Here is a 20,845-nt window from a genome sequence, read left to right as displayed (position 1 = left end):
GTGGGTGCTGGGGGTCAAACTCAGGGTCTCATGCTTGTATGGAAAGCAGTTTTCTGATTGGGCCACCTCCCCAGATTTCTTTTTGCTATTATTTTTATCTTATCAAAGAAGTAGGGAAATCTTAAGACTAGAAATCCTAGACAGCTCTAAATTACAGAATGAGTCAAGAACTTTGAAATAACTTATGTACAGGAGTTAACTAAGAACACCTCTCAGAATGCCTCCCCACCCGACCCCAGCCCGTCCTTTAACATCTATAGTCTAAGTAGGCAGGAAGCAATCTGATTTTAGGAAGTTTATTGTTACTTTTTTTTTTTTTTTGCAGTAATAGAGGAGGCACAAATACCTTCTGCTTCTCCAACACTGCAATAAAAAGGACAATAGTCAAGGGTAACAGTGAAATTAAAATAAAAAAAAATACAAAAGCCTAATGTCTGGGAGACAAACGACTACAATCTATGTGTAGAGACTTGTAAATGATTTCAGCCTCGCCCTGCAAACACTGTCTCCTTTTCCGATTGCACCACTTCACGGATCACAGAGTAGGGGCATCCTAACAGAGAGGACATGGCCAGGCTCAGCTCACCAGGACAGTGGGCCAGAAGCTGAGCTGGTCCAAGCTGCTGGGCCTCTGGCCATCCACCTGCTCAGCTAGTTGGAATTTCACATCTTGCTACTCACATGCTTCCAGCTTTGAAAGTGACTGGTACGTATGTCAGGCTGTCAGAGGGACAGTGCTCTTCCCTGACAGCCCCACCACTCACCTTAGTCACAGCAACCTCCAACAGTGGCTGGGGAACAGCTTGTGTCTGCTTGGGGTCTCGGCCCTGACTGAGATACATGGGGCACATGGCACCTGGCAAGGATGCCTTCTGTATGCAGACCTAAGATCCCCAAGGAGCCCCATGTGGTTGCTAGCCACATCCCCTCAGCTCATGAAGACTTGGTGAAGCAGGCAGAAGGGCTGTTTTCTTCCCAAAGGAAAGAGCCAGAAGCTCAGCAAATGCTGATAAAATTCTTGAGCAAAGAGAGTGAGAACAAGTGAGCAAGAAACTGACTGCTATTTCCTAATCAGAGCACTGCAATAGTGGGGTTTCAGAAGCAGCCCCCCTTCTCCTGGTTTAGCATCTGCTCCAAGAATCCTATTTGTCTGGTTGCTGAAATGAGCCAAGACCGGGATGCAATAGGGACCAAGTGTCAGGAGATGCGTGGCTACAGACAGGGCTCTTGGATGTGTTAGTGAGCCAAAGAACACTCAGGGGCTTGAGATCTTCTTTTGTTTCAAATGCTAGGAAGTTATAAGCCCCGCCCCAGCCCCTAGAGAATAATTAATATACTGAGGGTCAGGTCTGGAATGCAACAGATTGTAAAACAGTATGATACCTGCCAGGAAGCTGGACAGGACAGGCTGAGATGCAGCAGGTTGTGCTGATGTCCCCAGCCTTCTGCATCCTCATGGACCAGAGTGCGGAAGGTGCCTATCGGCTCTGTGTGCACAGTGACAGAAGGTGGCCTGCCAGCAACTCTGAGAGCAGAGAGCACTGTGTGAAGGCAATGGTGAGGGATGGTGTGTAGAGCCCGGGGCTTCCCCTGAAGGGCTATGCTAGTGGCTGGGGCCCACCAAGCAGCCAAGGCATGAAGATGCTCTAGAGCTCAGAGCATCTCTCTGGCCTGCATTCAGAACCCAGGACAGGGGAGGCTACATGCCACCAACTGTCAAGTAAGGCATAGGAGCCATGTACAAGGCCACTTGGTTATGTGTCTTTGCCATTTGATGTGGAGGGATGGGGAAGGAGTAGAGAGCACCACTATGTGTACACAGGCTAGCCACAGCCACTCCAGAGGCCACCTCTCCACACCGTGCCCTGCTGGGCATGCAGATAAGGTGAGTGGCTGCTGGGGCATTAACAGCTTCACAGCTCCCACCTTGTTCTCTACAGCAGGGAGTGGGCTCACCTGGCTCGGCTCCTTGGCTCATCCTGATACACCTGGAGTGGGGACTCTGAGGGTGTTGGCACTTTGTGGGGGGTGGTACTGTGGCCTGAGCTTGGACACTCTGAGCTTAGCAGCATCGCATGCCCCTCTACGGCCTAAAGTGAGGCTAAGCTTCCGAGTTAGTGTGTCTCAGTGAGGACCTGCATGTCACAGGGTAGAGCTGCCTATAAGGCCAGCTGGGTTTGTGTTTCTGTCATTAATGAGAGCACGTGTGTGCCTGAACCTTGGTTAAGTTGTGTCAGCAAGGAATGATTTCTACAAGGAGGGAGAAAGCTGTGTTACCAGGTTTTACAGATCAATACCAGAGCGACGGCATGGATTCAGTAGTCTCACAGTCCCCGGATTCAGTAGCTATCACTGACACTCCTACGTCCTCTTGCCTGGAGCTCGCTGGTGTGGCTGGCAGTCCAGCATTCTTGAGCCAGGTATTAAATGGTGTGATTCGAGATGCCCACTGCAGGTCCATGCAGGCGACGACACACCAGAGACATGTGACCAAGGGCCACGGAGGCCCCGAGAGGACGGCAGAGGGGCTGTCTCTCACTGCAGCATGATATCTTTCAGGTTCTCCTGCAGGATCGTGTCCTTCACAGCATGAAACACGAAGCGGATGTTCTCGGTGTCTATGGCAGTGGTGAAGTGGTGGAACAGGGGCTTGCTGCGGTTTCGACGCTTCCTGTCAAAGCACTGTACCAGGTAGCGCTGGACGTCCTCCAGCCGGTGTGGGTCACCCTTGAAATCTGGGAAGTGCTTCTTAATGCTCACTGACTTCACTTTCTCCACCAGGAGGTCCATCTTGTTGAGGAAGAGGATGATGGAGACGTTGAAGAAGAGCTTGTTGTTGACAATGGTCTCAAAGATGTTCATGGACTCCACTAGCCGGTTGGTGCGCCTGTCCTCCATGAGGACCTGGTCATACTCACTCGACGACACCATGAACAGGATCGACGTGATCCCATCAAAGCACTGGAACCACTTCTGGCGCTGTGACCTCTGGCCACCCACATCCACCATTTTAAATGGGATTTTCTTTATAACGAAGTCATGTTCCACGATTCCCTTGGTGGCTTTTCTGGCCAGCAGGATGTCTTGCTTACTGGGGAAGTAGTTCTAGAAAGTGTGAGGAAGGGAGACATTTGAGAAGGAAGAAAAACGGGAAAGGATGAGCAAAAAATGCTGGCAGAAGGACAGGCTGCAGGAGAAAGATACAGGGACTTTTGCAAGAATATTTAACCCAACACCAAAAGCAAGTCTCACTCAGAACTATAAATCCAGCTCACAACAAAGCCACGGGATTAAACATCTCGTTTCACAGTGAATACAGGCTCTCTGACTTAAGGGAGAATGGCCAGAATCTTCAGTTGAGCCTTGTATAAAATCTTGTCTGTCTTTTCCACCAGAAGAAATTAAACAACTCTTTCATTTACTTCTATACTAAAGATATTGTTTAGTTTTCTAGCTTTCAGAGCACATACATTCTAAAATCTTTCTATGGACAAACCCCTTTGATTCTGCATTTTGAAGGCCTCAGGGACCAGAACATTTGTCCACTCATGTCATAGCCTTACCAAAAGTCAACAGGCTGTGACCAACACTGGCTAGAGAGTAACTTACTAGGTCACAGGGAATAGATGATATCTGTCTATTATACTGTGAGGATGGACCAGTGAGATCCACACTAAGACACTCATAGGGTGAGTAATAATAATTTTAGTCAATAAATCAAAAGGGGGAGAAAACCCAGCACAGAGGAGAAAATCTACAGACAACAGATATTTAGGTGACACTACCCACCTGCAATAAGCAGGGTTCATTAAGATGTCAGTTCAATTCAAAATGTTAAAAAGTAACAGTATCACCAAGGAAAATTCACCAGGTGATGGGGAAGTCTTAAAACTGCCTAGATGCTGGAGGTCAAAATGGCAGTATGAATGTGCTTTTCAGTTTTGTTAGCCATGTACACTTATCTTATTTTTGTGTTTTATTGAGACAGGGTTTCCCAGGCTGGCCTCTAATTCTTGATCCTCCGGCCTAGGCATGCTGAGTGCAGGGACGCCATTCCACCAGACCAAGAACTGAGAGACTGTGAGGAAGCAGTGACAATGGAGATGTTCTTGGGCGGGCAGACAGGCAGGCAATTTGCCGAGGCTGGTTGTGAATGATCACCACTTTACCTAGGGTCTCACCATACTGCTTCCCTTGGCATATGCTAGAACTCTCTACCAGAATAAGTGACAGGAAGTCTCCTTTGGCCCTAGCCCCAGCCAATGTTTGTCACAGGGAATGGGCTGAAGCCATTCTCACAGGGCGAGTTCTTCCCTAAGACCAGGTGTGTAGAGCTGAGCAGGATATAACAGATGAACAGTTTACAGAATTAGATGTTATGAGCTGCCTGGTTCATGGTGTCGCTGGAGCCGCTGTCTGCTTTGGTCTCCACATCAGGTTTTCTAACCCTGGATGGTAGACTGGGGTGGCAGGGAAACTGGGGCTACTCACCAGCTGGCCAATCCGGTCTAAGTTATCCAGGAAGTACTTCACCGATTCACCCTGTCATGAAGAGAAACAGTCACAGCTCAGTCTTGATGGAGGAAGCCACAGGAGCAGATGGAAGGGCGGAATGGGGGTGGGGGTGGGAGATGACGGCTGGGCTGTTCTGCTGCAAATAGGAAAGCAAGGTCTAGGAAGGAAGAGTGTCTGCGTGTGCTTGGTTTTCTGTTAGTTTGACACAAGCTAGAGTTATCTAGGATTAGGGACTAGTCATTGAGGGACAAACAACTGAGGGGTGCCTCCATTAGAATGTCCTGTGGCAAATCTGGGGGGCATTTTCTTGATTTGTGATGTGGGAGCACTGAGTGCACTGAGGGTGGTGCCACCCCTGGGCAGACAGTTCCTGAGTTGTATAAAAAAGGTCGATGAGCAAACCAGAAGTGAGACATTAAGCGGTGGTCCTCTACGGCCTCTGCATCAGTTCCCGTCTCCAGGTTCCTGCTTGAGTTCCTGCCATGACTTCCCTTAGTGATGGACTGCAAGGTGAAGTGTAAGCCTAAGAAACCCTTTCCTGCCTCAGGTTGTTCTGAGTTACAGCAATGGGAAGCAACACAGGACTCAGAAGTAGTTTACAAGATAATACAAGCTGGGCGGTGGTGATGCACGCCTTTAATCCCAGTACTCGGGAGGCAGAGGCAGGAGGATCTCTGTGAGTTTGAGGCCAGCCTGATCTACAAGAGCTAGTTCCAGTACAGGCTCCAAAGCTACAGAGAAACACTGTCTCAACCCCCTGCCACCCCCCAAAAATAATACAGGTGTTGATGGTACACATCCATAATGCCAACTCTTGGGAAGCTGAGACAGGATTACCACAGTTCAGGGCCAACCTGGACTACACAGCGAGTACCAATCCAGATAGGCTTATAGAGCAATACCCTATTTTAGAAAAACAAAACAACCACCACACAAAAATAATTCCCGAACCCCACAACTTAAAAAGAAAAAGCTGCTTCAAGGGCTGGAGATGTGGCTCAGTGCTAAGAGTGTTTGACTAGCATGCAGCATGAAGCCCCCAGTTCCACTCCTAACACCACACAAACTGGGTATGGTAGGCACACCTATAATCCTGAAATCCTGAGCTACAGAGTCAGTTTGCGGCCAGCCTGTGATATGAGAGACCCTGGCTCAAAATAAGCAAGTAAACAAAACAACTGTTATTCTGGCAGCTCCAGCCCCAGATTCAAATTCTTCTTCTTGGTGCTTCCCTGCAGCCTTCTGGTATAGATGGTGGATATGGACAACTCCAGGCCACACCAGTAAAAAGGACTAGGGCTAGAAGTAAAACCCAGGCTGCTGTGTGATTTTGCCTTTGACACACATGGCCCAAGGGGCTTTGGGTGATGTCTGTAAAAACATTAAATCTTGAGGAGAAGGGACAAGGATGGGCAGTCCAATTTCTAGAAGTTCTCTGTGATTTACAACCCAGAACAAGGAGAATGTTTAGTGGTGAATCTCTCTTCTGGACACAAACTGGGCCACTGAACAACCACTGCCCCTGTGTGTGTGCATCACTCATGGCCCTGCCTTCTAACTGATGCAATGGCACTCACAGTGCCCTAGAGGAACTGAGAGGCTGCTATGTGGTGACTAAAGGGACAGTCACATATGTGTGTTGGAGGGTGGGGGTTAGAGCATGCAAAGTTTCCTTTAGAAATCAAAGGCTAGGCTAGTAAGTTGGCTCAGTGGTAAGAACACTTATTGCCAATGACTGATGAGGGCTACTGAGGTGGCTCAGTGGTGAGAGCACTTGTTATAGCTGATGACCTCAGTTTGATCCCTGGAACCTATGGAGGTAGAAACTGATTCCACAAAGTTTTCCTCTGACCTCTACATGTGTGCCACAGTATGCATGTGCCTGTGTGCACCCCCCCCAAATAAATGTAGTAACAACAATAATTATAATAAAAAGCAAGCAAGCTGAAGACTGGAAAACAATTCCTCCATGAATCCCAGAGTGTGGCTCTCTAAATTCCATGAGAACTTTAGTCTTAGACAGTGGGTCTGGGCTCGCCTGTCGCCTTTACTTTGTGCATTCTCAATAAGTGTGTACACATGGGCAACAACACAGCACTGGGACAAAAATTATTCTTGTCCATCAAAATTCCAGCAAAATTCGTCAAAGACCTCAAAAGAACGGTACTCAACTTCATTTGGAAAAGCAAAAAGCCCAGTATAGCCAAAACAATCCTGGACAATAAAAGAACTTCTGGAGGCATCACAATCCCTGACTTCAAACTCTACTACAGAGCTACAGTACTGAAAACAGCATGGTACTGGCATAAGAACAGACAGGAGGACCAATGGAACTGAATAGAAGACCCAGATATCAATCCACATATCTTTGAACACCTGATATTTGATAAAGCAGCAAAAAAATATCAAATGGAAAAAAAGAAAGCATATTTAACAAGTGGTGCTGGCATAACTGGATATCAACATGTAGAAAAATGAAAATAGACCCATATCTATCACCATTCACAAAACTCAAGTCCAAATGGATCAAAGACCTCAATATAAAGCCAGCCACACTGAACCTTACAGAAGAGAAAGTGGGAAGTACACTTGAATGCATTGGCACAGGGAACCACTTCCTAAATAGAACCCCAGCAGCACAGACACTAAGAGAAACAATTAATAAATGGGACCTCCTGAAACTGAAAAGCTTCTGTAAAGTAAAGGACACAGACAACAAGACAAAATGACAGCCTAAAGAATTGGAAAAGATCTTTACTAACCTCACATCAGACAGAGGTCTGATCTCCAAAATATACTAAGAACTCAAGAAACTGGACACCAAAAGATCCCTGAGTAAATTGGGAGCATGGGGACCTTGGGGGAGGATAGAAGGGGGTAGGGGAGAAGGGCAGGGAGGGGAGCAGAGAAAAATGTAGAGCTCAATAAATATCAATTAAAAAAAAAACCCAAAAATTATTCTTTAATCCAATTAAAAAAATGGAGTACAGACCTAAACAGAGAACTCTCAACAGAGGAATCTAAAATGGCTGAAAGACACTTAAGGAAATGTTCAACATCCTTAGTCATCAGAGAAATGCAAATCAAAACTCTGAGATTCTATCTTACACCTCTAAGAATGACCAAGATCAAAAACACTGATGACAACTTATGCTGGAGAGGTTTTGGAGAAAAGGGAACACTTCTGCCTTGCTGGTGGGAATGCAAGCTGGTACAACCCCTTTGGATGTCAGTGTGGCGATTTCTCAGAAAATTAGGAAACAACCTTCCTCAAGACCCAGTATTATCACTTTTGGGTATATATCCAAAGGATGCTCAATTGTGCCACAAGGACATGTGCTCAACTATGTTCATAGCAGCTTTGTTTGTCATAGCCAGAACCTGGAAACAACCTAAATGCCCCTCGATCAAAGAATGGATAAGAAAAATGTGGTACATTTACACAATGGAGTACTACACAGCAGAAAAAAAATAACGACAGCTTGAATTTTGCAGGAAAATAGATGGAACTAGAAAACATTATTTTGAGTAAGGTAACCCAGACATAGAAAGACAATTATAGGTGGTTTTTAAACATAAAGCAAAGAAAGCCAACTTACAAACCACAATCTCAGAGAACTTAGATAACAATGTGGACACTAAGAGAGTCTTACATAGATCTAATCTACATGGGAAGTAGAAAGGAGAAAAAGACAAATGTCCTGAGTAAATTGGGAGCATGGGGACCTTGGGGGAGGATAGAAGGGAGTAGGGGAGAGGGGCAGGGAGGGGAGCAGAGAAAAATGTAGAGCTCAATAAATATCAATTAAAAAAAACCCAAAAATTATTCTTTTAATTTATGCCTTGAAGAGTGCATATATGTGTGTATGTGCGCATGCACATGTGTGGAGGTCAAAAGACAATCTTGGGTGTCATTCTCCACTTCCTCTAAAACAAGGTCCCTCAATGTTTGGAGATCATCCAGGTTGAAGTGGCAGTGAACCCCAGAGTTCTTGCTGTCTCTGCCTACAAATGCTGGGATTACTGGCATGTGCCACCAGTCAAACTCAGGTCCACATGCTTGTGAGGCAAATAAATACTATGCCATCTGACCCACCTCCAAAGCTACACATTCTAGGTCTTCGACAAGTAAAGACCATGACAGGGCACCCATTATAGCTTGTGATTTGTTGACAAGAAGTTGAGAACAGGGCTCACCAACCTCTAAATCAAGTTTTTCTTTCTTTCTTCCTTTTTTTTAAAGATTATTTTTTATGTACACTGGGGTTTTGCCCGCATGTATGTCTGTGTAAGGATGGATGCAAGATCCACTGGAACTGGAGTCACAGGCAGCTTTGTTGGGAATTGAGCCCAGGTCCTTTGGAAGAGTGGCCAGGGCCTTTAACCTCTAAGCCATCACTCCAGTCCCTGTTGTTTTTAAAACCTTTGAGATATGGGGATGGGGTGGGGTGGGGAATCTCATGATGCAGCCTAGGCTGGTCTGAACTAATGATCCTCCTGCCTCTGCCTTCTCAATGTGGAGATGACATATGTGCACATGAAGCCTGGCCCTTGTTTGTCTGTCTCTCTGTCCTTTGTCCCAGATGGCCCAGAGGAAGAGGTGAACAGTCACTTCCTTCCTGTTCTAGAGAAGGCCACAGGGATGACTCAAAGAGAAGATTTTGTTCCCAGAATTGCAGCTGAAGGTCCCCCTGACCCAGCCCCCACGATAAGCAGCAAAGGCGGCCCTGGTGGTTGGCAACCAAGCTCTCAGGTGAGAGGAGGCACTTGAGGTCCAGAAACAAGCTCTTGCCTCTCCAGGCAACACGGGCTCCTCACACAGCAGTTCCCACCCTCTATGCAAGGAAGCCACTGTCAAGAGGCCAAGTGGCTCAGCCCCTGTGCTGACTGTTCCCTCTCCTGGTCCTGTTCACAACCCCTCCCCCAACACAAAGACAGGAAGCTGCTGGATCACAGCTATTCCAACACGTCATCCCAGCAGGCTGGACTGGGGTGACAGCTCACAGTCGGAGCCACTCCCTCTTGGTTCTACTGAGGCAGTAGCATAAGCAGACAGAAGGAGCCCATATCTGGGGCTTGTGTGTGTGTGTGTGCGTGCTTGCATACACGTATGGAGGACAAGACAGTCTTGGGTATCATCCTTGGGAACACTGTCCACCTTCTCTGATCAGGTCTCAATGGTCTGGGGCAGTCTTTGTGTATGCTTTCAAGGCTGACTACTGTTAGACATGTCCCTGTTGCTAGCTTAGGCGCTGGCATCAGCAAAAGGAAGAAGTCCCTGTTTAGTGCAATACGTGGCTGAGGATTAGTGGTACAGCATAGATGTCATGTACATGGGGGCCTTGGAGGACACAGTCAAGGTGGTAGGTAATAAGGAGGAGCTGAGAATGTTCTTTATTGACAGCTACCAAAAAATAGGGACATCAGTCAGTCACAGAACTTAGATGAGGGCACATATAACACTTGAACTGCTGAGGACCTGAGTGCAGTCCTGTCCCCTACCCTCTGTGTAACGCACTACGCCACCTGCACAGCAGGCATCTGTGGCTTTAAGTTGCTATATAGAGGCTGTTTGCTATCCAGCTATAGAAAGCAGGATTTTAGGGATAGGAAACTATGAGCCATAAAAGAAAATGTCATGCTCCCTAGTGTGCCCTCAGCCCCAGCAGTCCCTTGAGTCTCAGAGGTCCTGTTTATTGCATAAAGATACATGTCTTCAGCCCTTCAAAACCCTTAAGAGATTCTTTTTTGTACCTGTTTGTTTTTGGGACAGGATTTTACCATACAGCTTTGGCTATTCTGGAATTTGTTATGTAGACAGGCTGACCTTGAACTCAGAGAGATCTCTTTGCCTCTGCCTCCTAAAGGCTGGGATTAAATGTGTGTGTTACAACACCTGACTTTCAAAAGTTTATGTTTCTGTCTGCCTGTGTACACCATTGTGTGTGCATGTGTGTCAGAGGACAACTTGTAGGAGTCGGCTCCAGGGACTAACTGGAGCCATCTCAGCAGCCCAATGTGTGTCTTTCTTTGTTTTCATTTTTGGGGGTGCGGTTCAAGACAGGGTTTCTCTGTGTAACAGCTCTGGTTGTTCTCGAACTAACTCTGTAGACCAAGCTGGCCTCAAACTCAGAGATCCACCTGCCTCTTCCTGAGTGTTGGGATTAAAGGTGTGTGCCACCACTGCCCTGCACGATGTGTGTTTTTCAAAGATGACTTTGTCAGATATTTCCCCTTCCCTAGCTTAGTAACCTCTAGACTGCCTACTGTCTAGCACCTGTCTAGACCTGGTCCCCAGCAATGAGAAAGACCAACCCACAGGCAGAGATGCTAATAAGCAATCAGCAAACCTCACAGCCTGCTGGGAAGTTCTAGCCTTGAACAAGGGTGAGTCAGCACCTGTTTCTTCAGCTCCTGGAAAGCCCCTGGATTTTTACCCTATTCCCAAATAGAGCAGACTTGGAGCCCAAAACACTCAGTAGCTCAAACTTTCAATAATCCTTGCATTAGAAATGAAAACTGAAGAAGCACCCCCCCCACACACACACTGCTAGAGGCTGGACTAAAGCTTCACATGCTAGGCAAGGATCTACCTCTAAGCCCTCTTTAGAGTTTTCATTTAGAGTCAGGCTTTGGCTAAGTTGTCTAGGCTAATCTTGATCTTGCAGTCCTCCTGTCTTGGCTTCCAGAGCAGCTGTGATGACAGGCCTGTGCTGTAAGGTTTAGCTCTGAGAACATTTTCATAGCCAAGAATATACATACCTAGTGTGGTATCAGAGCAACGACACCCTGACATTTCTCACAGGTGAAAGGGGATGAGCAAGTGGGGGCTGGCTTGTTAGTGGTGAGAACGTAATTTTGACCCTGAAGAAGTCTCAGGGACCAGACACTTGCTAGGAGAGCCACTGGTCCGCAGAGGATGGTTTGGACAGCCCAGTGTCAAGTGACCACCTCTTAAGTTCAGGGGACACTCAGCTCAGCCCTGCCATTAATTCATGTAACACCATAGGCATGGAGGTTACAATCATCATATGGATAAAATACATCTCAAAAGATGTAATGTTTGCCAAGTCAGGGCAAAGTTTTTCTTTTTGGGGGAGGGTGGTGGTGGCAGAGTCTCACTCTACTGTAGCCTAGGTTGGCCTCAAACTCAGAAACAACCCTGCTATACCCAGCTAGTAACATTTTTGTTCCTGTTTTTGTTTGTTTGTTTGTTTGAGTCAGGGTCTCATGTAGCCCAGGGTGGTCTCCAACTCTCAGAGTGCTAGAATTACAGGCATGTGCCATCATGCCTGGCCTTACAAGTATTTATACACGCAAAAGTAAAACAGACAAAACTGAACACAACACTAGTTATAACAATTAATAGACAAGGCAGACATGGTGGCACAAACCTACAATGCCGGCTCTTGGGAAGACTGAGCCAGGGGCATCACAACCCAGCCTACGATACACAGAGAGGCCCAGCCACAGACACTAACAAGAGGCCAAAGCCTCCCTAATGCATGTACCATGCTTCCTAGGAGCCAGGCATCAGCTGATGCCCTCTGCTGTTACTAGCATTCTGCAATGTGAGAGGCAGGTGTCACTGCCCTCCAGCTACAGACTCCAAAATGAGGAGGAGGTTAAGGAGTTAGGCCAGGTGCAAGCTGTATGCTCCCATAGTTTACCAGTTAGCAATATTTAGGTGACAAAACACAAGAAAGAATAAGGAAGAAATGCCCTGAACTCAGGACAAGAGCTCTGTTGGCTGGAGGTTGTGGTATTTGTGGAGTTTATTCTAAATTTCCACTCAGTTATGGGTCCTGACTATTTGACTACTCTTAAAATGTGTACACGCTTTCCCACCAATTTTTTTTTAGTTATCCAGGATGTGACAAGTATTTATATATACTTCATTATTTTTAGCCTATTTACTATTATTTTTGTTATTGTTGTTTGTGCACATGCAGGCGCATGAGTGTTAGATGAGTTGGTTCTCTCTACTGTGAATTCTAGGCATCAAACTCAGATCAAGTAGCTTGCATGGCAATCACTTTCCACCAACTCAACCAGCTCTCCAGTCCCCACATTTAACTTTTTAATGTTTGGCCAACTTGCCTTCCTGGAACAAACTCAATTTGATCATGACTCACTGTATGTATGTATGTATGTATGTATGTATATGTGCCTGTATATGTGTGTATATATGTGTAGAGGTCAGAGACCAACTTTGGATGTCAAAACTATGCTACTGTTTTCCAGCTTCTGTTTTTTCTTTTCTTTCTTCTTTTCTGTTCTACCTTATTATTTGAGACAAAGTCTCTCACTGAACCTAGAGTTCACCACTTTGGCTGGGCAGGTTGGTCAGCAAGTTCCCAGGGTCTGGCAGTCTAATCCTTCAGGTCCTCTTGCCTGTGCAGCAAGCACTTTATCCACTGAGCCATCCCCAGCATCGCCAGCCCCCTAAGCTTTTTTTTTTTTTTGAGATAGTTTTACTATATAGCCCAGGCTGGCCTGGATCTTGTGATCTCTTTGCCTCAACTTTCTGAGTGCACAGACCACCATGCTTAGTCAAGAGGCTGGTCTACTCTAAGATGATTTTCTGGCATCCCCACGTCATTTGTTTCCTCCTAAGCCTGACTGAGTCCAAATACTCTATGAGTAGGCATGCAACACACAGGATCTGAGCTAGCTCAGGACTGATTCCAGAGTAAAACAGAGTGACCCGTTCCTATCTAGGCAGCTGTGGAGAGCTACAGATGCCCCTCCAGCTGGCACTGGTGCTGCCTTCCTTCTGGTTATGGATAACTTGTTATTCTAAAACCACGAGGAATTAAGAGCTTGATGTCAGGCCGTCTCTGCTGAGCCTCACGGAGGCTCTTGTGAAGGTGCATTCACAAGCACACCCTCAACCAGGAGAGTCAGCAGCCTTCTGTCCTCCTGAGTCTCCCCAGGCCCCTCCTCTAAGTTCAATCCTTCTGCTCCCCCAGGAAGGTTCTGCAGGAAGCTAAGTTTAGTTTCCTTCTCAGTGATGCAGCAGCTGGTCCAGCTCTGCTTGCCATAGACAAGCAGCCTGAATTCCCTCAGAAGACAGTGCTGTCCTGTGGGGCCTTTCTATTCCAGTGTATTCTGGCCTGGCCCGGTCCTCATGGGTCCCCAGTCCTTGTTGCTGCAGGCCCCATGACAGCTTGGCTTTGCTACCTCTCTAGGACACAGTTTCTCCCCTGACCTCAGTGCTGAGGTCAGGCTGACAGGGCGGGCACTCATTTGGAGGTGGTTGATGTGAGGATGGGATCTGTGACCCTGCGGAAGGAAAGCAGGAAGACTACCTGAAGCTACTGAGGTCTACGGAAAGAGAAAGCTGAGAGAGGCATGCCTCCTGTAGGCCTCCCGAGTACTGAGATTAAAGGGGTGCACCACTACCTCCTGGCTCAGACACACCTTTAAACCAGCCTCCAAGTTGAAAATTTGAACTAAATTTTACCTAATTTACAACTTTTGGCCGTTTTTAAAAAATTTACAAATAGGGTCACATGTAGCCCCAGCTGGCTACAAACTTGCTCTGAAGTCTGAACTTCTGAAACTCCATTCATGAGGAGGATCACCAAGTGTCCTGCTCTGTCACTCTGTCTTATTCTTTTGAGACAGGGTCTCTCATTGTGCTGGAAGCTAGGCTGGCAGCCAACAAGTCCCAGTAATCTTCCATAGTGCTGGGGTTGCAGGTGTGTAGCCATACCTGGCATTTCATGTGAGTGCTGGAGATTTGAACCCAGTTCCTCACGTTTGCACAGCAAGTGCTTTTATCAGCTTCACGTTTTCTCTTTTCTTGAAGCCTGACAATGAGTAGTTGCCCAAATGGGCTGCTGGAAAAGAAAAACTATCAACACTGCTAAAATTAAAAGCAACGGCTACTCAGGAGGCTGAGGTAGAAGGAACACATGAACTAACCTGGGCAACATAGTAAAATCCTGACTCAACACAACCAGCAACAACCCAAACAAACAATTGAAAAACTGGGGCTGCTAATCAAAGTGGTAGAAACAAGCCTGTCATCATGGCAATAGGAAGACTGAGGCAGGAGGATTAGCAGTGCAAGACTACCCTGAGCTACACAGTGAGACTCTGTCTCAAAAGCCATGGACTGAAAATACAGGTTAGGGGTAGAATGCTTGCCCAGCATGCCAGGCCCTGAGCTCTGTCCCCAAGTACTACACATTACCTGCCTCCTCGGTGCCAGGCACTAGGGAGACTCTATGTCTGACACACCTTATCTTGCTTAATTCAAACACGGTACAGTAAAATTTCATTTTTTTTCTCAGTTGAAGAAACCAAAATTTAGAAGTTAATTTAGTCATAGTCAAAAAGTTAGTAAAGGGTGGGGAGATGGCTTGGTTGGTAAAGTGTCTTCTGGGCAAGTATGAGAACCTGAGTTTGGATCATTATGCAAAAGCTGGATGTAGATGCACAGTTTGTCACTCGCATGTGTGCATATGTGTGTGCGAAATCCTGTCTCAAAAGCTAAGGTGGACAATGACAGACTAAAATACCCAATGCCAATCTTTTGGCTTCTACATATTCACACACACACACACACACACACACACACACACACACACACACACAGCCTGAGAACAGAACTGTGGATGACAAAAAGCTACTGACTAGGCTTTCTGCCTACAAGTGAAGTGCAACTGTGCCTCCTACTGACTACACTAGGCCACCTATGAATAAGGGCGGCAGCTCTCCCCTGAGAAGATCAGGGGTACAGACAGAGCTGCAAGACAATGAGGGGCCAGGCATATGGAAGTCCCTCCCATTTGGTGGTGGAGGCTTGCCAAAGGGAAGGGGTCACACAGTCTTCCTGCTGGATATGACAAGGCCTTGAGCTCCCCCACCACATGCTGAACAAAAAGAAAAAGGTTCCAAGCAGCTTCTGCCTGCCAGACCCTGAGTCATCCCTTATGTGGGGGCAGTGGGCCCTCTGAAGCAAGAAGAGGCAAGCTCTGCCATGCAGCCCAGGCGCTGCGGCCAGTTGGGAGGCCAGGCAGAGGGCAAGGAGACCCAGGCTTCTCTGTGGGGCCTGTCCTCATAAAGGGCCCTTGTGCTGCCTCTCTTGCCTGATGCTCTGACTCCTGGGCCTGCAGTCCCAGGACTCAGCAAGCCACCCCCTTCAACTAGCACTCTCAACTTGAACTTCGGGAGGACAAGGGGCTTAGAGCTCCTTCCTGGCTTCTGACCAGAGATAACAAATAGAAGTCGTCGTCTTCTTTCTTCTCAGAGTTTCTCACTTCTTGAATGTTCTGCTGATGAGAGGTTAGCAGGATTTTATGAGACCCTGCCCTAGCGTATACATGCGTGTACACACACACACACACACACACACACACACACACACACACACACACTCACAGAGGGTGATGTGTAGAGTGGTGTAAACAGGAAGGTTGTTGTCCCCATATTCCTCAGGAAAGGTAGACACAGAATGATCTCATCTGATCATGAATGGCAGTACACACTTGCCAACTTGCCAGTGTGACAGCTTCACATGGCAGATGGCTCAACTGCAGCACAAACGGCCCTCTGAGGGATGCTTGCTTTGTTTGGCTCCCTGTGAGTCAAGGCCTTGTTTGACATGATAAACTCCCTTCACCCATCCCTGCTGCTGTTTGAGGCTAACACTGTAACACACCTGCCACCCAGAACACAGACCCATATACCCATATGTATTAAGAGTATTTTGACACCAATGGCCTTAGTGGCTAAGGCTGGCTCAAAGCAGAAAAGATTAAAAAAAAAACAACAAAAATAACCAATCAACAAACAAATAAAAAAAAAAAAACCAAAAAGCTGGGCCACATCAGTATCTCAGCTACTCAGGAAGCTGAGACAAGAGGAGCCTAAGCACGAAGCCAGCCTGCACTATACAGCAAGGCCCTGTTTCAAAATACGAAGGGAACTGAGGGCTAGGATGGAGCTCAGCGGTGGAGTACTTGTCTAGCATGTATGGGGTCTGGGTTTGATTCCCAATACCACCCTCCCACAAAAAAAACAATTCAAGGTATAAACATCTGGGTGAAATTATGACATTTGCATTTTTCAACGACTAAAAAGCATAAAAAGATTTTTGATTAGGCATCTTTGCTTAACTGTGCATTCTGCTTCTGTTTTATTATTGGATTCTTTCATCTCATTCAAAACTTGGTTAATCTGTATGTATGTGCGTGTACATGCATGTACTCCAGACTTGCCTTCTTCCTCCTTCAGCTACCTGAGTACCTGGATTAAAGGCTTGTGCTACCACACCTGCTTCTCTTTAATTACTCTTAATTAACCTAACAAAAATTAGTTACTTTAGCTAACTTCACATTAGTTAACTTCAGCCTTACCAAAAATAAAAATTACCATATGAAACAAATCAGATGGAGCAAAATGACCTTTATCCAGGTCCTCGTTGGTCACCAGCAAACAGCTTCAATTAGATCCCTGTGGAGTCAGAGCACAGTCCCAGGCAGGACTTAAAGTCTGAATGAAATTACTTACATGAAACTAACTTGCCAACAAACCACAGCTAACATTTAGGTTTCCTGATCATCCCTGCCTTTCCCCTTTGTGTGGATGTGAAGCTTTCAGCCAGGCACAGTGGTACACATATGTAATCCCAGCACTCTGGGGGAGGGGTGGAGGCAGAGAGGTCCTGAGTTGGAGGCTGGCTCAAGTGACACAGGGACAGCCTGTCTTAAAACAAAGCAAACAAATGTGCCAGCCATTCAAGAACGAAGACTGGGGACTTGTGTGATGGCAGTACCATCTAGGAGGGTGTTCTTCAGAGAACAGGCTGGAATGCTCAGAGCCAAAGCCAGGCCACGTCGGGGACACCTCCTTGGAGAAACATTAGGCGTTTATGCAGGAACCGCGCCAGGTGAAGTGTCATCCTTCCATAGCCTGAGCAGTAAGGACTTTCTGGACAAAGCAGACATTTGAAAGGTGTCAATGACTTGTCTCTCAAAGCAACATGTTTTCTACTTTTTTGGGGGAGAATTTAACTTGGTATTTTTGAAAAATTTCAAAGCCTGGTAAATAGAGGTGCATCACAGAATTTGGCTCTTTGAAGCTGGCTGGGGAAGATACAGTATTTTATCACATTTAACCCTAAAGTCAGTGAGTTCCTTTTTAGAGGACATTCATCGAGAAGTCAAAGGGGAGGCAGGGCTAGAGCAACAGCTCAGCAACTAAGACCACTGGCCGCTCTTGAAGAGGACCAGAGTTTGGTTGCCAGCACGCACATCAAGTGACTCACAACTGCCTGTAACTCCAGCTCCAGGAAACCCAACACCCTCTTCTGGCATCTGAGGACATCCAGACGCACAAGTGCATACTAACACACATGCACACACACTTTAAAAAAGTAGTTTCTGGGTTCAGTGTCTATAATAGCGAGGATGGAAAGGGGAGTTATCACACCAGGCTTGCTTTCACTATTTTAGAGCTCTCCCAGTGTTTACCTGGAAAGACAAACTCCTCCCCAGGGACTGACCCCACTAGAACAACTAGCAAAGCTACCATCACCAAGACACCCCAGTTCTTATGGAATATAGGATAATTTTTTTTTGTTTTTTTTTGAGACAGGGTTTCTCTGTAGCTTTGGAAGCTGTCCTGGAACTAGCTCTTGTAGACCAGGCTGGCCTTGAATACAGGATAATTTTGGAAGAAGGGAGAAACAACAGTAAAAGAATAAAGTCTCAGCCCTTAGTGAGTACTGTTCATATTTATCCTTCCTTACAACTCTAAGAGAGACATACATGGATCTAATCTACATGGAAAGTAGAAAAAGACAAGATCTCCCGAGTAAACTGGGAGCATGGGACCTTGAGAGAAGATTGAAGCGGGGGGGGGGGGGGGAGGGAGAGGAGGTGGGAAGGGGAGCAGAGAAAAATGTAGAGCTCAATAAAAATCAATAAAAAATTAAAAAAAAAAGCTTCCTAACAACATGGTCAGTGGTTGAGGTCTGTAATCCTAGCCACTAGGGAGGCTGAAGCGGGAAAATCAGATCTCAAGTTCATGGCCAGCCTGGGTGTCTTAGTGAGAGTGTGTCAAAATACCAAGTGAGAAGAAGTAAGGGGCTCAGTAGTAGAGCACTGCCCAGTGTGCATGAAGACCCAGGTCCAAGGGTTAGTATGAAACAAGTGAGATAAAGCTCCTTATATATAGCAGTATGTCCTTAGTAGAAAACACGGTTCATCTGCACAATGAAACACAGTGACAAAAATGCATAGCATCCTGACACAGGATACATGTATAATTTGAGGGAATCTGAAATGTGGATGTTAGTTAAGTCAATGTAGTAGCTATGGGCTAGTTGGGGAAATGGCTCAGCAGGTAAAGTGTCCTCAGAACCCACAAAAAAAATCAGGGCGTGGAGGGGTGTGCTTGTGGTTAATGGCCATCCAGTCAATCAATTGGTGAGCTCCAGGTTTAGTGACAGACCCTGCCTCAAAATTTAAGATGGAGAAGGCTGGAGAGTTGACTCACTTGTTAAGAGCACTGGCTGCTCTTGGAGAGGATTCAGCCTACATGGTGGCTCACAACCCTCTCTCTCTCTCTCTCTCTCTCTCTGTAACTCCAGATCCTGGGGACCCAATGCTTTCTTCTAGCATCTTTGAGAACCAAACAGACACACGGTGCACAGACATGCAGAAAGTAAAACACTCATACACAAAAATAAATAAAATAAAAATGCTTTAAACAATAGGATGGAGAAAAATAGTGTGCAGTGGCACAGTCCTTTAACTTCAGCACTCAGGGTAGAGGCGGGGGAATTTCTGTGAGTTCAAGGCCAACCTGGTCTATTTAGTGAGTTCCAGATAAACCAGAGCAACATGAGGCCCTCTCTCAAAACAAAACAGAACAAAGATGGAGACTTCACAGTGACACTATTCTTTGGCCTCTACATGTACAGGCACTGTGAGTCTCCTCAGTCCTTTTCCCTCCCTCCCCTTGTCCTACAACAGCACAATAAAACAACCACAACAACAACAAAAGAAGCCAGCTATTGTATGACTGCATTTACAGGAAATACGCAGGAAGTCTGCAGGCAGAAAACAGCGGAGAAACTGTCTGGGCTAGGAGCTGGGGCCAGTATGGATGGGTGTGATGGATCTCACTGGTGTGATGGAAATGTTTTAAAAATGGGTTTAGGGTGATGTTTGCACAACTTGGGGAAATTTACTGAAAGTCCTTGAATTATACACTTTTTAAAAACTGCATAAAAAGAACCAAGTTTCCACAAAGCCAGCTTATTTACTTAAAACAGCTCCTGCCTTCCTTGCAAGGAGGATTAATCATCTCCGTTTAATAATCCTGAGTAGCTCAGTGCTGGTTCAGGGCTAAGATCTATTTCAGAGCCTCAGCTTGTAGGACAGGAACGCTCCAATTACACAGTCTGTTACAGGCTGTGTGCATCTTTATTAAACCACAGCTATTTGACAAAATAGCAGCAGGAAGTTAAACAGACCCTGCATGTCAATTAAAAGGAAACTGGGTAAGAGCCCTAAAAATGGAACTACAAGCTCCGGCAAGTTCCCTTCAAAGGTCCTCAGAGTAGAGTAGCTGGCCTCTGGGGAAGGAAGGTGGGGGAGAGCTGCAGCCAGTGCTGCTGGAGTGGGGGATTCCTGAAGTGGAATTAATTTCCTCGAGGCAGTGAGGAAATGAAGCCTGTTCTATAGAGAACCAGGGTCCTCTGCAGGAGCAGAAAGTGCTCTAAACCAATGAGTCAACTTCCTAACCAAATGGAATCCTTCTTCATGTAAGATTAAGACTCTCCCCAATATGTCAGAGAGAGCTAGGTGTTGTGGCTCAACCTGTAATCCTGGCCACTCAGTGGCCAGGCCAAAGGACCACCAGGGGTGGTTCAAGGCCAGCCAGCCTGGGCTGCAGAGTGAGACAAGCTCAGAGGAGAAATATAGGTGTCGGGAGAAGGGAGAGAAAAAAAAAATCAACATTTAGAATGTGTCTCATGAGAAAGAGGAATCATTGTAGAAGTATTAAAACCTGTTGCCTGTTAGAAGTTTTTTTTTTTTTTTTTTTTTTTTAGTTTTTTCGAGACAGGGTTTCTCTGTAGCTTTAGAGCCTGTCCTGGCACTAGCTCTTGTAGATCAGGCTGGCCTCGAACTCACAGAGATCCACCTGTCTCTGCCTCCCGAGTGCTGGGATTAAAGATGTGCGCCACCACTGCCCGGCTGCCTGTTAGAAGTTTATCAAGATAATCTGCTCCTTAAAGCTCTGTGATAGAAGGTTGCAAGGGTGAGAAAACATCGCTGAGAAAACATGACAAAAGAAAGAAGGGGAGAGA

The 20,845-nt window shown here is 46.4% G+C and overlaps 1 protein-coding gene across 1 annotated transcript in view; it reads right to left on the bottom strand.

The window, feature by feature from the left end:
- Positions 1–280: 280 nt before the first annotated feature.
- Positions 281–20,845, bottom strand: part of Gna12 (G protein subunit alpha 12) — an 84,660-nt gene continuing 64,095 nt past the window's right edge. Inside the window, exons 3-4 of the mRNA XM_075974321.1 lie at positions 4,492–4,542; positions 281–3,105 (exon numbers count right to left, since the gene is read on the bottom strand). Of these exons, the coding sequence (XP_075830436.1) occupies positions 2,536–3,105; positions 4,492–4,542 (621 nt within the window). The 3' untranslated portion in view covers positions 281–2,535. The remainder of the gene's footprint in view (positions 3,106–4,491; positions 4,543–20,845) is intronic.

Source organism: Microtus pennsylvanicus, chromosome 1 (assembly GCF_037038515.1).
Source record: "Microtus pennsylvanicus isolate mMicPen1 chromosome 1, mMicPen1.hap1, whole genome shotgun sequence".
Classification (NCBI taxonomy): domain Eukaryota; kingdom Metazoa; phylum Chordata; class Mammalia; order Rodentia; family Cricetidae; genus Microtus; species Microtus pennsylvanicus.
The sequence above is the reverse complement of the archived record's forward strand: the minus strand, read 5'-3'. Positions and strand labels throughout refer to the sequence as shown.